The sequence below is a fragment of the Ixodes scapularis genome, unplaced genomic scaffold (assembly GCF_016920785.2).
Source record: "Ixodes scapularis isolate PalLabHiFi unplaced genomic scaffold, ASM1692078v2 PGA_scaffold2__306_contigs__length_199485367, whole genome shotgun sequence".
NCBI lineage: Eukaryota > Metazoa > Arthropoda > Arachnida > Ixodida > Ixodidae > Ixodes > Ixodes scapularis.
In genome coordinates, this window is record NW_024609857.1 from 163391868 (window position 1) to 163407967 (window position 16100).

Genomic DNA, 16100 nt, shown 5'->3' on the forward strand with positions numbered 1-16100 from the left:
CAAACAAATCGGATTAGGTGATCCGAGGGACGGGTCTTTTCGGTGGGTCTGTTCAAGGTCTAACTCGCTCTAATGCACGGGACCTTGCTACAAAATTTCAGTACGAATCGGAGTGCTCGGATTTGGCTGAGACGGTGTGTAAAAAAGTTACCGACGAAAAAACTAGGGATCAGGCGGACAGTGCTCAGGCACCTGTAAGAGAGACTGATCCCGAGATCACGGAGGCTGAAACAAGCGCGGCGGAAGATGCTCAGCATCTCGCAGGGGAGCTGGAGCCAGAGGGAATCGCCTTGACACCGGCGTCAGCTAGTTTTCAGAGGCTCTTGAGCGTCGAGCGATCAAGTTTGGTCACAGAGCAAGAGGGGGATCAATCGCTCCAAAATCTTGAATGAGTGTTGCCAGGAAGGCCTAGCTGGGAAGAACGTTACGTTCTACAAGCTGTCGGGTGTCCTGTACCGGAAGTATCGAGACCACAAGGGGGCAGAATTCGATCAACTTGTCCCAAGCAGGTACCGACGAGACCTTCTCCACCTGTCCCACGGCGGCTCGTGGTCTGGCCATTTGTGGATCAAAAAGACGAAGGCACGCATGCTGCAGCAATATTCGTTTGACATTAAGTACAAAGCGGGGTAAACTGCATACGAACGCTGGCAGCTTGAGCCGCTGCTCCTAGGCTGATGGAATCGATGAAATGGATTTCCCCCATTTGCGGAAAGTCTATTTGTGCGTCCACAAAGTTGTTAGTGAAGCATTGATACTGGGTTTTAAGGAGTATTCCTAGTCTGTATGAGTCTTAGCTGTGCATTTATGTTAGTTATTTTGGGGTTTCTTTTTACGGGAGTCCGAGTTTATTGCTTTTGTTCTCCGTATTTGTTCCAAGCAATAGCAATGTTGAATTTTGTTTTGCTTTTGTTAAGAACCTTTTGGTGTTATGCCTGGTGTGTCTCGGGGGATGGGCTGGGCGCTTACCTACTGGGTGGTTTGAGGTTGTCGACTGCGGGAGTCCTGGTTATCATTGTTGTTGACCCACCCAAGACACGGCAAATGCAAGACCTAAAGCGGCTGGGATTACAGCGTCACCATCCCAGCGTCATCGACTGCGATCTTCGGCCGAGTGGCTGCTGACCGACAACACCTCAGGATCGACTTCGGGTGGCGGAGGTGCTGTTATGACCCGTCTCCATCTCCCTGTGCTTGTGAGGATCGACCTTGCATTCCGGTGTGGACGACGACCAAGTGAATGTCGAGACGGTTGGAGTGCGATCCGAACCCTTTTTGCACGTTCGACCAAAACCGGAGAAGCGTTTCTCTCGGGCCTCGGCTCAAGGGCATCAGAACCGACGTTGCCGTCGGTGTGTTCTGTCTACGGCGTCTGCATTCCACGGAGGCGTCTGCATTCTACGGGAACGCCAGACAGAATCCCGCCCTGAACAGATGGGCAGTCTGTTCTGTCTGCGTCTGCCGCATGCAAGACAATCGCCTACTAGTCGCCCTCAATTTGGAGAAGAACAACGACCGAACATCGGGGCCGAGAGGAGGAGGCTGACGTCGAGACCAACTTTGGAATGCGGCGTTAACCAACCAATGGCGCGGCAGCTCCAGAACCACGATTTTATTATATAAGGACCTGTTCGCTGCCCATTCGGCGCACTCCTTTTGCCAACATGCCACACGATATACCCATGTAAATAAACTAGTTTTCTGTGCTGCTAAGTTTTCCCGATCTGTTTCCCCGACTGTCTGGCTGGGACGTTGTTCGCGAGAAAGGTTGGACGCCAGCGAGATGGCCATGCTACTCGAGAGACCAGGCTGGGCGTCGACTCATAACAAGCGCTCTACCAACTGGTTCGATACGAGGACCAGGAGCCGCTTGTTCTGGCTCTGAGTTGAGGGGACAAGCAATGCCCATATTTCCCAATTTTTGCGACGTTTTTTTTTTTTATTATTAACGCTAGGGAGTGGTTTTAAGTAGTGTTTAGCGAAAGTAGAAAGACCTTTGTATGGCTTTTTATGGTCGAGGTCACAAGAAGCTGTGTACACTCCGTTTTTTTTTTCGTTTTTTTTTTGCGTTTTCGGAGTCGCTTTAGCTGCATCTATTGCGGCCATCTTGGCCGCCGACAGTCAACCTTCTTCATCGCTGGCACGTCTTAAGTACGAATAAAACCCGGTGTGTTTAAGAATCAAATATCAGCCTGAGCTCGCTTATGTTCTCGACAAGTTTGGCTGGCGCAGTCGATCACGACGCGAAATAACTCGACCGACCTGAAAATCGCTGCCTTTGCGCGTAGAAATACATACGGCGTAAGTTCATCGAAATGGCTTCCGGTGAGATTTCGAGCCGGAAGTACGACACGTGAAACCGCCCTATATAAGACAGAAATTGCAAATTTTCCTTCAATAAATCCACAATTGCAACTAATAAGCATGAAATATCTTTCCCTTTCAAATGAAGTGAAACAATTTTTTTAATTCGAATTTTCGTTTTAATATTTATTTGGTTTTTGCGCATATTTTCACCCAGTAATCGCTATGTCGAGACTAGTAAATCCTGCAAGTTGGAGGTGTACGGACTTAGGAACCAAGGCAATTTGCAACAGCCGTTTGCTCTGTTATGCCAGACGCAATACCTTTCTGTGGGAATTTTAGCTGACAATGGTTGACAACTTAAGAAAAATCTCTTTTGCCACGTTTTCGTTTAAATTACTTTAGTTAGACCAGGGTTAGAAAAGACAACTTCCCTTCCTCCTCTCCCCACACACATAGACGCACAGTCCGACACCTGTTTCTCGCTCAATCCGAGGAGCGTACGTTCGAACTTTGAAGAGATAAGGGAACAAGTAGTTGGCACAAGAGCTTGCCCACGCTCCGTGATTCTTCCGCGGCTCTTCGTCTTAATTGAAAATATACTCATCCTTTAAGAAGCACAAGACACCCTTCTGTACATAGTGGTAAGACACCAGAGGGCTATCTGTGATAGCTCGGAACTATCTGTGTGATAGTTTCGAAGTAATCGATCTTTGATACCGAATTTAATAGAAAAACCGGCCACGTATGAACATAATATTTGATCTTAGGATGCTTAGAGCCTATATTGAGTTGTGATCATAGACTATCGCAGAAAGTAGTTTAGTGCTCCTTTAAGCGTGTGAAAATGGTGATCCAGATAATTGTACATATGATCACTTTTTTTTCTTAACCCTTAGTTTCCGTGATATGCCTTTTACATTACGTCGAAATCTTAACAGTTTGTGTCTGTTCCACAAAATTTATTACCATAATCCTCTGCTACGTGACAAGTTACTAACACCCCCCTTTTACATATCATCACGTCTCGATCATCCACAGAAGATGGGCATTCTTCAAAGTAACACTACAACTTTTTATAATTCATTTATACCTCAGACCAACGGTCTTATGGAACCACCTTCCAGCGTCTGTGGCATCCGTATCCGATTCCATCGCTTTTAAACAATGCCTTAACAGTGTTAAGTTTTAGCATTTCATTCGTATGTATTTTTTTCATTCTTAGGATTGTTGTTTGTTTGCTTTTGATGTCTCCTTGTAACCCACCTTCTCTGCAATGCCCTTGGGCCCTGAGGGTATTTGAAATAAATAAATAAATAAATACTTATGAAGTAGAGTGTAGCCGAACGGAACACCCTTGATTCTTTCAAGGGTGTAAAAAGGCTATAAAAAAGGGCGCCGGGGAGAAGCGACAACATGAGCAATTCAAACAACTCAAGTGAATGATGTTTTAGCGATTGCATCGAATAATTATTGCACGTACCGATGCTTTTACTTTTTAGATACATTCCTCAAACTTTGAGATAATATTTGTGTGGAATAAGGAGGAGAACACAGCAACATACTCGTAATATTCGCAATCAAGGTGCCGGTCAGCTGCGAATAAGTATCTTTCCGTAGGTATCTAAGAGTCAAGCAACTACATTCGTCTCCGCGCTATTCGATGGTAAAGTTAGGCAGTCGGGGATCCGCATTAGCAGAACTAACGGGAGAAAGCGCCAAAGCTGCGCAACCGAAAGGCAGTAGGGTTTTGCGCATCTTTCTACGATCACGCGACCCTTAGATATCGCGCCGCTTTCAGATCGGCTCGTGATGACCCGCGATGACTCGTGATGACCAAACGCACTCACTGCGGATGTTAACGTCGCTTTCGGATGGAACTTCCGTCAATCTCTAGGTTCATCACGGCTTAAATTTGTCCCAGAATAGCGCGTAACAATTATTTTTTTTGCCCGATTTTAACACCAGCTTCGGCATATTTGGCTGACAGGCAACATATATCATATTGAGATCTGCTAGCTAAGACAAACAATTCAAAAGTTAATTAGGCAATTTTACGTTATTATCTGGAAACTATCACCTTGCTCTCGTAAGTTGACTTCCACCGCAGTCAACGATGCTCTCCCGAAATACTAATTTCTTTATGGCTGGTGTTATTTTTATTTTTATTCTCGGGCTTGATGCAACAACAACATGCAACTATGTATATATGAGAGATAACAACGCACGAAAGATGGAACTTCATGAAACACCGTGTATAGGTTTGATGTGAGGGGTTATTTAAATAAGCGTAATACTAATGAACAGCTTCTGGTTGCGTAAGATGCCAGATTGTTAAGTAATACTTTATGCCTAATTGAGTCGAATACTTTTCTACTATTTAGAAGTATTGTAAAGGTAACTGTACAAGTTTACAAACGGCCTTTTTTGGTATTTTCTACATGCATCAGGGCGCATTCGGTCAATTTTTCCTACCGAAAACCAACCTACTTCTCAATTACAAATATATTAGGTGTAAAATACGTATACAATATCGAATGAATGTTCATTTTTCTGGCTTCCGACAAAGTAACATAGGGAATGAACGCAGGCCTATAATGATTAAGACTTACAAGCGTACCGACGTGGGGGATATCACAATATAAAAAAATATCGTTTCATCGGAGAATGTAGAAATAATTATTTTATCCCAAATGTGGGGTTCCATTAGATCTGGTATTAATTAATTTGGAGTGATCGTGGGTCTGTTAATGACACGTGCAACGTTATTTTTAAGGAACATTTGTGCACTACAAATGTTTTACTCGTGTGTTGATTGTAAACTTTACTGAGCTCCACTTATTAAGAGGAACATTAGAGCGATAATCACATATTAGACCGACGATCTACCCACACACATGGCAGACGCCATACATTAAACATGTCTTCCAATGAGACTTGGACATACGCCGCCTTCTATTTGAACCCTCCTGGAGTTATTATAACATTGTAATTGCGCTCCAAACCATAGTAGTGTCTTTAGAATTAAACAAATTTATGCCAATAAACATTTTGTGTGTCTTTCTAATTTTTAGCTTAAGCTTGATTTCACACTTACACGGTAACTCAGGAGTGGGGGAAAAACGAAACTGACAACACAACCCCAGGGAGCTTTGTGTTGCATGTCCCCCCCCCCCCCCCCCCTCCCCTAAGTTATCATGTCAGTATTGATCCAGCTCACCTGCACACTTGTCTCAGTTTCAATAACTGCGTTCACATTTTTATATTTTGGGTTCGCCTTTTCCTAAATTTATTTTTTAAGAAAATAATTGGGTGTTTCTCAGTTTCTATTTTTTGCCTAACTTTCGGAGCTTGACGGATATATCGTTCATCGTCCACAAAATGCTGAGTTCCGACGATCAGCTTCCAGAAAAACAGCCTGATGATTTTTGAAAACGTTTCATAAACAGCACATTGATAAGTGAGACCTTTAGGATGTAGATGAATTTGTTCGAACTAAACATGCTGTCAATTAGCAGGCGAATTCATCTCGAGACAAGGTCTCTTCAGCTCTATGTCCAGCTTGAAACTCCGGTCCCCAGAAATGCGGAGGGCACCTTTCGCATTAGCAGTGGTGGAAGCAGCATTGAAGCTTTTGTATCAGGCTTTGTACCTGGCGAAATATTTTTTTTAATCAGCTTCTGGTGCTTTTGGAGGCGACGTCATCCCCTGTTAGCCCGTCACTTGAAATTAAAAATGTGATTGCATCGCTAAATGAGTTCGTATCTCATAATAATTGAGGGCCTTGTTTAAATTGAAGCATAATATTTATTACCTTTTTGTAATAAGAATATACGATGCAAAAAGAACGCAGAACCTTCTTTTTAGAAATAAGGAGCCCTCAGGTCAGAGTAATTTTAATTTATAATAAATTTTTAATTGTTAAAAAGTTCAGCATTGCTCAACACTTCGGATGATATAAAGTATTTTTTCCTTCCTCTTTTACAATCGGTAGTTAATTTAGTGGATAAATAGAATCTTTCTAAAATACCGGCCAAAATCAGCATATCCTCTAAAACGTTTATCAATAAAAATACGTACCCCCAAAGTTTATGAACAATGAACTCAAGATTTTAATTACATAAGATGCAAAACCAACCACCCGCCCATGTTGTGAACATCTTAATTTGTGTTTTAAATGTGACACTGCGTTTTAGCGACGTTCGAATCAGAGTTGATGCAAAGTTCGCTGCCCTTTCGATTGACCACTGTACGGAAACTACCTGGACTAAAGTATTTATTCAAATATAGTTCTACGTTATCTCTATTTTCTCTGCTCAACGTTTTAATATCAAAGTTCAATTTACAGTCAAGACCAAAGAAGTTTCATCTGTATTAGCACTGAACGTATACATTACTCGCCAATCATGCTAACCCAGTGCACTTCCCTGAGGGGGTGCCTCAGGGAAGTCTACTGGGACCCTTGTTATTCCTTATAATTACTAACGACATTTGCGAGGGAATACAGTCAAATATCAAGTTATTTGCAGATGATTGTGTATTATACAGAGTTAAAGAAAATGACGCAGACGTCTGTATGATGCAAAAAGATTTAGGAATGTTGAGCGCTGGTGCGATCATTGGGAAATGGGCTTGAATATAAAAACGTGCAAATACATGTGTTTTACTCTATCTATTGTTAGAACGGCTACATATAAGATAAAAAATTATAAACTTGAGCAGGTAGATAAACACAAGTATTTGGGAGTTAATTTTTCAAATAATCTAAGATGGAATGACCAGATAGATAATATTGTAGCAAAGGCAAGTAACATGCTATTTTTTTAGCTGGAGAAATTTTAAAAATACATCTCGTAGCGTAACAAAAACATTATATTTTTTTTATCACACCAATTTCGGAGTATGCTTGTGTTATCTGGGATCCGCCTCACCGTTACTTCACGAATAAGTTAGAGCGAATTCAAAATCAGGCATCAAGGTTTGTCACAGGCGATTCTAGTCCGTACTCGAGCTGTACAGAAATGAAGAACAGACTCGGTTGGGACCTTCTTAGACAGTGTTTGCGGTTAAATGTTTTCACAATATATATCACGGGGAAACAGGCATTCAAAAGCGTCTTTACATTCTTGAACCACACCATGTACCTTCAAGGCGGAATCATTCTAAGACGGCGGCAGAGTATCGTTATCGTACCGACTGTTTTTGTTATTCATTTTTTTTTTCAAACCGCCCGGGAGTGGAATGCCCTTCCGGAAGAACTGATAGCTGTTATCAAAAATGACGTCTTTTATTCCAGACTGCAGAGAAGCGTGCTCGTATGAAAATGTAGTACTGAATGATTGTCGATTGCATTACTGAAAATGTCTTTTGAATGCGTTTTTCTTTTGTTCCCCTCTGCATAATACCTGTTGGCACAGCAGGTATTTGTGTAAATAAATAAATAAACAAATAACTTAAGCGCTCCCCACATCAGCCGCTGCTCCAAGCACTCCAGTGCAAAGCTGTTAAGCTCGACGCGCGCGCGTGTGGAGCTTCACCGTCTTGCTTTGTTACGCTGCTTTGCTAAAAAATCTATATTTTAGAAACATTGTAACACGTTCGTTAAACATCCCAGACATGTTACTAAAACACGAAACCTTGCTAACTATACGTAAAACTCCCTTGCGAGGCGTTTCTAACAATGGTTTTCTTTATCTAAGACTTTAGACTCGTTCCAAACAACACCGCAATCAGGAAAACCAGAAACATGCTTCCAGCTCCGAACATTCACATTTTAATGCGAAAGCATTAACTGGTTCCATGGAGCGAGCTGACGTCATCAGCTTTGAACCCGCACCGAACGGCACCTAAACTCCCCTGTACCAGTTGAAAGAAGTGAAGCTGCGATCTGATTGGGGGGGGGGGGGGGGGGGGGATAGGCTACCATTGGATGGTGCACGTCATCAAGGAAAGAGGCTCCTATTGGCTCTCGCGCGGCGTAGTTCCAAAAACAACGCAACCAGAAAAGTCCTTTCCATGGCAGCGCAGCGCACGCAGCGGCACGGCCGCCGGTGAGGTGCGGGCCTGGCCGCACAGCCCCTTCGGGCAAACGCTCCAGAAAGGTTACACGGCCGAGCTGAGCGCGGCACGGCCACTTCACGAGGGCGCGCGCTCGGCCGTCAGCCGCTACCTCGGCAGTAGCGAAACGTGGCTGTTCACGACACTACGCCGGAGATGAACTAAGGGAGCGGAAGAACGACATTCATGCTTTCGCATTCACAACTCATAAGAAGTGCTTGGGTGTCCTCGGACTTTTATTTTTTTTACCGCACACATGTGTTCGCGTAACCCATCGTTTGGCCACCTAGCAGTCTTACCTACGTAGGTAGCACCACATTTCAAAGAGACTTCACAAACAACCCCATGATCACAAGCCACCGCGGTTCTCTAAGCTTCCTGCTGCACTTCGCATTTTCTGACAAAAAGGGCGTTAATCTAGAGAAGCAAAACTCCTGTTCAAAAACTACAGTCACATCAAACTTATTTGCAATCGCCTTCAGGCATGAAAGTAAGGTAAGCAGGCAAACTTGATTTTATCTAAACCCTCTATGGGCTGCCTCTTAGCGCAAGTTAATTTTTGGAAAACAAGAGACGACACATCCACCCCACTATGATTCGCATGCGACAACCTGCCAGACTTGTCCACACCTCTCTTCACAATCTACGACTGACAACTTAATCTAGAAACCAAATATTTTGAGCGCGTCATCCCAAACTCCCAACAGAGACCAACTTTAACCAGAAACCTGATGCCCAAAAACTCCGACGTACATTTTCCCTCACAAAAGCCTCGAAGCAAATCCTCATCAGGCCCAAGTTAGGCCCTTAAGGCCCATACGCACATTCGCGTTTGAACGCGTTGGTGTGGGGAGCGGCGTCCTTGCGGCCAGAAGCGTTTGCTTGCGGCTGGCTTGCGGTACGATGCGCTCCGTCGTGCAGCGCCTCGGAACGCGCCGCAAGGGGGAAGAGACCGGCTCAACTTTGGGTGCGGCACTAGCGGCAGCGCGTTGCGTCAGACCAATCAGAAGCCGAGAAAGGAAAGGAGGGTGACGTGTTCGCTCGCGCCACTCGGCGAGGCTTATCCGGTTCTCCGTTCGCGGAACTTGCTTTTTCGTTTTGGCGAGCGGTGGGGACTGCCTTTTACAAGGCAGCGACGGTTCAAGCTTGACAGAATGTTGGAGAAGCCAGCAGGATTGCACCCAATATCGAACACTTCGAAAATGTTGCCGGGCGCCGCCATGTTTCCGTGGATTTCGCTTACTATTTGTGCGCCGCTAGGGACGATTGCGCGTTCTTATTGGCTTTTGACTCGGTGTCAACGCATCTCTGTGTACAAGCGTGGCGCAAGCGCTCTTCGCAACGCAACGCGTCTGCTCGCCGCTACGGAACGCACCGCGCTGAAACGCAATTGTGCGTAAAGGCCTTTAGGATGTCGCGAAACTGGGGCAAAGTACTCGTTTCGCTGGTGTGCCGCCTGAAAAGGTACCTAGAATTTATTATTTTTCAACAAGAGCTCGCAGAGGATGAATTAAATATATATATATATATATATATATTGTTCACTTTAAACAAAAATGTAAATGTGAACAAACATTCAAGTATGCAGATTTTCGCAGAGGCGTCATCAAATTTAATGCCACGTGAGAGAAAATAAAACTTCGATGCCATATTCTGATTATCTTTTTCTATAGAGGGTAGCGTTGGAATGCCATAATGGTGGTTGATGGTTGGTTTGTTCGTTCTATCCCACGTTAATATAGGGTCCTCTCTGCTAGCTATTGTATCAAGACAAGTAGGTGTAACTCATTTAGTAAAACACATACTACGAATCGCGGGCGATTGATCCCGATGTGCAAAAAGCTCTCTGATGCCCTTTTAAAGGTTTCAGAATATATAAAAAAATTGAAATCAACTTTGATGAGACATAAATTTGCATATAGGCATTGTTTTAACAAACGAAATGGTATTTATAAATTATTAATGAAATATTAGGTAGCTGCTTCTACAGTGCTATATTTGAATTTGTTGAGATTTTAGTGTCTTGTTGTTACTCTCGTTAGTAGTTTTAACTACCTATAAACACTATACTGTTATATATTGTGTTATTTAGGGAGTTGTTGGAAAATTAGATAGTGTGCAGGTTCTATATTTTTCAAATGGCACAAAACTGAATAATAAAAAGGAACACTTTTTCTGGCATTAAGATTTTCTTAAAGGGGCCCCTCAAAGTTTCATCCGCCCATATTAGAATAGTTTACTGTGGCGGTTAGTTTTCATGCTCAGTATCGCTCTTTAACCCTGAATAGAATGCACATGTGCTGAAGGCTGATTCAAAAACACTTGACTGAACACTTTCTGGATAGTAAATGTTATGATCATATTTATTATATAAAATTGTCGAGCTGGAGGAAACAAACCTTCACGAAGCTTTCCCCCTCGCTCAATAGGCCAGCTGGGCTGTTTGATCATCATTTCCTAATATCAGTCGGTCGACATTTCTGTAAAAGAAACACTCTAACCCATTAAGATCCTATTTTTTTTTTATTTACAGACATTTTTCGTCACGGGCGAGAACCCTGCATACATTTCGGTAGCGGAATTCAAGACCATAAAAGAGGAACAATTTACTGAAATTCCTGATATTGACGTTGAAAGAGACCTCATCGCTCTCTGCTTTACATCTGGTACAACAGGTCGTCCAAAGGCAGTCGAAGAAACGCACTACAGTTGTGTCGCTGGTTTACAGCCTTACAGGTAAGCAAGATTGCCTAAACACTAGCGGAAAAGTGCCGTTTCTCATCTACACATTATATTGATTAGAGAACACATATTGTAATCTTCGTTAAAGTAAAAGTTCCCTCTTCAGTTGATAAAGGCTCTTGGTCCTGACAATTACCTTAATACCCCCAAAGAACCAGAGACCGTGCATTCGGTGGCTTCTTGACTACCTGTTGAGTGTCGGGAGTATTGGTATGAAGTCCGAGTACGGCTGGGAACTGTTTCCATTTGTTATGAAGGCTTTATTAGGTATGGAAGGTGTTAAAGTTTGTAAAATGCGTCATTCGTTCTATGTCAATAAACCGGGTATCTGTATTGCGTGCATAAGAAATATATTTTGTACGCAGTACTGAGTAAACTTTTCACCAAGTGTTCTGAAAGCTCAGTGCCTGCTCAGAATGAGGCAGGTGTTTTCATAGCTCAATTTCTCCTTTGTGTTGATTGGATTCTCGTGTGTCGATAGGGTCAAATATTAGTTTGCCAGTGAACTACATCCTTAATACCTGAAACACACATTAAATTAAAAGATACAAATATTATATATTTTCAAAGGAAAACGCATGCCTTTGTGTCATCGCCTTATCTATAGCGGACGTAGAAATTCGGGACGAGGAGATACTACACCTCATGTAGACTGTGTATAATAATATCGGATGGTGCGATTACAACGTATAGAAGGGCCAGTAATGTGAATAGTCACGCCTTTTGGAAGGAGAGAAAGGGGGGGGGGGCAGCCATTTTAAAGACCCCTTTCTGGCCAAGTTTATGGAAAGACGATCGATTGCGGAACATTCAGTGCATCACAAAGTGCGCCACGTAGAACGGTAAACAGGCTAGTATGAACTAGCCCACCTCTCTATTCTGATCAGGGCGACTGACATAAGGTAGGCCATGAGTTTTTTCACTGTTTAATTATAAGGAAGATCGCCGGATGTTTTTCAGTGTATATTAAGTATTCAAAAAGATATGTCCCCGCAGGGTGCACCTGTGAAAGCAGGTGTTTAGTGAACGACGTCACCACGGACCCCTAGCCATGTGGGTTCGCCCACACACGTCTGTCTGTGCGTGGCTTTCCTGTGTAGGGAGAAAAGGGCCTCCTGGTGGTTGAGTCGAGCCTTCGGGGCCCCGCAAAGGATCCAAACCTTCGGGGGGCCCCGAAGTTTTGGACCCTTCGGGCCCCCCGGGCTAAACAACACACCACTTTGGCCCTCGCTTCTCGTAGACGGGAGTCCTGGTAAAGCCCGGCTAGGATCATTCAATCAGTCGTCTCTTTTCATCTCTCCTTTCTTTGTATTTTTTCTCCTTCTCCTCTTCTTTCCTATTTCGCCTTCTTTGGCGGCAAGGGCTAACACTGGGTGGCGATGGACCTCTGTCTAGATTCGCACTTAAGTGTAGTTTCCCGGCAGCACTGTTGGAGTAATGCCTCCAGCAAAGCCATCTTAGCTATGGTACGGTACATAAACCCTTGCTGGGCTCGGCAGTGGGCAGTGTACAGCGGATTCTGAGCACCCTTGTCCTTTTAATACGTCCCTCTCTTCTAATCCCCAGGCAGAGCGACCCCCCAAAATGGTTCGCCTTGCTCTCCCTACTTTTGCAAAAGCCAAAGAACCTGGAACCTGTTCACGTTTTCTTGCTGTTCACGCTGCAAACGACAGTCTACCTTTGCCAAAGATTTCACCTTTTCTTGTCTCTAAGATCGTAGAGCAGGCAATTGAAAAGAATCACAACACAAAAAACTTGCTGGGGGCCTCCTCGTTGAGGTAGAAAATAACGCTCAAAGCACAGCATTACTTAAGTTGGCAAGCTTAGGCGAACACAAAGACTCTGTAACCCCACACCGCACTCTGAATACTGTCCGCTGCGTCATCTCTGAGGATGACCTCCTTCAGTGTACTGGAGAGGAATTCCACAAAGGTCTGCGTAGAAGTGCCGTTGCAGCCGTGCGGCGAATCAACCTTCAACAGGACGGACGGGAGGTAGCAACCCGACATCTAGTTCTGACTTTTGAACTTTACTCTGTGCCTTCCACCGTGATGGCAGGCTACCTAAACTGAAGAGTTCATCCTTTCTCTCCAAATCTTCAGCGGTGCTTCCGTTGTGAGCGTTTTGGGCGTGGTTCCCGGCATTGCTGTGGCCGAGAAACTTGCGAAAAATATAGTGCCTCTGACCACGTCGCTGACATCTTCGAAAATGACCGTAAATTCATAAACTCTGGCGGACCAGACCCCGCGTTTTAACGCACAGGCCCGAAATGGAAGGAAGAAAAATAAATAATCACGTTTAAGGTCAAACACAATCTAAGCTAGCAAGACGCCAGAGAACAGCTTGCCTTCAGGGTATAGGGTTCATATGCCCAGGCAGTGCGAAAAAAGACCCCACTCTCTTTGGTATCCGTGGAGAAGCAGACTTCCCGGAAGACCTGTCTTCTCCGCAAGGGCCCTCTTCTTAAAGTCCGAAGACGGTGGGGGAACCACCGCCTTCAAGCTCCAATGAGGTTGTTGCGCCTTCTAAGGAGGGTTGTGCACCCTCCAAGGAGGCTAGCTTGCGGTCACCGGCACCAGCTGGCCCTTTTGGCCAGGGTCCGGGGCTGCGTCCTGATGCCTCTAGCAGCTTTTTAAAGCCTGGGTGGTCAGTTCCACCTCTGCCGCCCAAAGGTCCTAAGGTCTCAATGGATGAGAAAATGGATGAGAGTATCCCACCCTCCGACGAGGACCTTCCTTTCTCTGGATCAGGGTCTGTCTCCTCGGTCTCCTGCGAGGCTGCAGAATGGCCTAAGTACACAGCAAAAAAGAAAACTATTCCACGGATTGTGGCACCAAAAAACACATAAACTACATTTTACAATATTTTTGCATAACGCATATATCGAACCGTTTCCTTTATTGGAGATAAATGTATTTCTTCCTTCAGTGGAACTGAAGAAGCCTCTTGCCTGACTAAGACAATGGCAGCTATCTTTAAAAGGATCACCGGCCCATTGCATATTGTTTACAGAAAACGCACCAAAAAGACCACCCACACTAATGTTTTTCAACCCTTCGAGGTGCCTCGCAGGACGCTTACAGATGCAGCTAAAGCAGCTGGAGGTGTTCCGGTGGTTGTGCAACATTCAATTCCATGCAACGAGGTGGCCCTGCAGATGTCACTGGAGGCTGTGACTACACGCATTGTGTTAGATCGAAAAATTAGTCTGTTCTTTGTACCTACTTCCCACTTATCAGTTACATATGGAAGAGCTAGAAGACCTCGTTAATCAACTTCCTTCATCTTTTTTTTTACTTTTAGGAGATTTTAACGCAAACAATCTCATGTGGGGTAGTGACAGACGGGATTCTAGAGGGCCCTAGTCGAACGCTTTTTGCTTTTTATAGAATTGTGCCTGCTAAGCAGAAATGAATCCCCATATTTTAGCTCAGCAAATCACACTTTTACTTCTATTGACCTATCTATTTCTTACCTATCATTATGCGTATTGCTTTCGTGGAAGGCCATCCTGAATCGTCACTGAAGTGACCCCCTCCCCATCATCTTAGACTCCAACGAATTTCCCATGAGAGTCTCAACGCGCTTACCTCGTTGGAAGTTTGAAAACGCGACGTGGCCACCTTTCAAAGGAATCATCTCTTTTGCAAGCACATCCTTTGACGATCTTGATATTGACAGAGCCACTGAGCCTACCACTCCCCTTCTTCTCACCTCCTCTCCTCCCTCCTCCTCCACCCATCCTCCTTCCCCTCCATCCTCTCCCACTTTTCCTCCCCTGCTCTTTTTCCTCCTCCCTTCCTCCTCCTCTCTTGTGGGCCACGTGACGTCATAAGTGACGTCACGTGTGACGTTATTATGGGCAACGTCCCATAACGCAACGCGCGGTTACGCCGACGGCGATGGCGACGCCACTCAAGCCGGAAACGGGCGCCTAAGAGCTGCGGTCTAAAAAACTGTTATCACATCAGGTGCCACGCACGAATCCAAAATTGCTCTATTTACATTACACGAAGTTGAAATGGCACTTCTTTGTTCCAAACAAACTCCCCCTGGACGAGATGGTATTCATTACAAAATGCTCGAAGATATTCATCCATCCACTATGAAGATAATTTTGCACCTTTCTAATGGAGTTTGGCTTGAGGGCCGCTTTCCATCTTCCTGGAAGATTGCTGTTGTTGTGCCAGTGCTAAATCCCGGCAAAGAACCTTCTTGTGCATTGAGCTTCAGACCTATAGCCTTAACTAGCTGTCTTTACAAGACATTAGAAATGATTTGATTATAATGCAATTAAATGCAAAGGTGCAAGCGAGCTGCACAATAATGATGAAAATAATCCCTGGAGAAGGGGAACAAAAGGGACAAAGGACAAACATAAATCTCCAAACACAGCTACGTGACTGGTGCGCGACCGAAAAAATCCGCCTGGTCCGGGTATCGAACCCGGGACCGCTCCATTACAGGTGGAGCGCTCTACCAACTGAGCTAACCAGGGGTTAGACGTTGGAAGAGCAAACGGGTTTTATCAGCTGCCACCAGTCTAACACCAACAAGGACCAGGCGGATTTTTTCGGTAGCGCACCAGTCACGTAGCTGTGTTTGGAGATTTATATTTGTCCTTTGTCCCTCTTGTTGCCCTTCTCCAGTGATTATTTTCATCGTTATTGTCCAGCTCGCTTGCACCTTTGCATTTAATTGCATTATAATCATAACCTTAAATTGCAAGCTTCACCCTTGTTGGTGTTAGATTGGTGGCAGCTGATAAAACTCGTTTGCTCTTCCAACGTCTAACCCCTGGTTAGCTCAGTTGGTAAAGCGCTCCACCTGTAATGGAGAGGTCCCGGGTTCGATACCCGGACCAGGCGGATTTTTTCGGTCGCGCACCAGTCACGTAGCTGTGTTTGGAGAGTTATGTTTGTCCTTTGTCTCTCTTGTTCCCCTTCTCCGAGATTATTTTCAACATTAGAAAGGATGATTAAAAAAAAGGTCGGAGG

General features: G+C 44.5%; 1 protein-coding gene across 1 annotated transcript in view; it reads left to right on the forward strand.

Annotated features, from left to right (window-relative positions):
* The window catches only part of LOC120848041 (long-chain-fatty-acid--CoA ligase-like), a 38023-nt gene extending 26810 nt beyond the window's left edge, over positions 1–11213 (forward strand). Inside the window, exons 4-5 of the mRNA XM_040219952.1 lie at positions 10895–11097; positions 11210–11213. Coding sequence (XP_040075886.1) covers positions 10895–11097; positions 11210–11213 — 207 coding nt within the window. The remainder of the gene's footprint in view (positions 1–10894; positions 11098–11209) is intronic.
* Positions 11214–16100: the final 4887 nt, after the last annotated feature.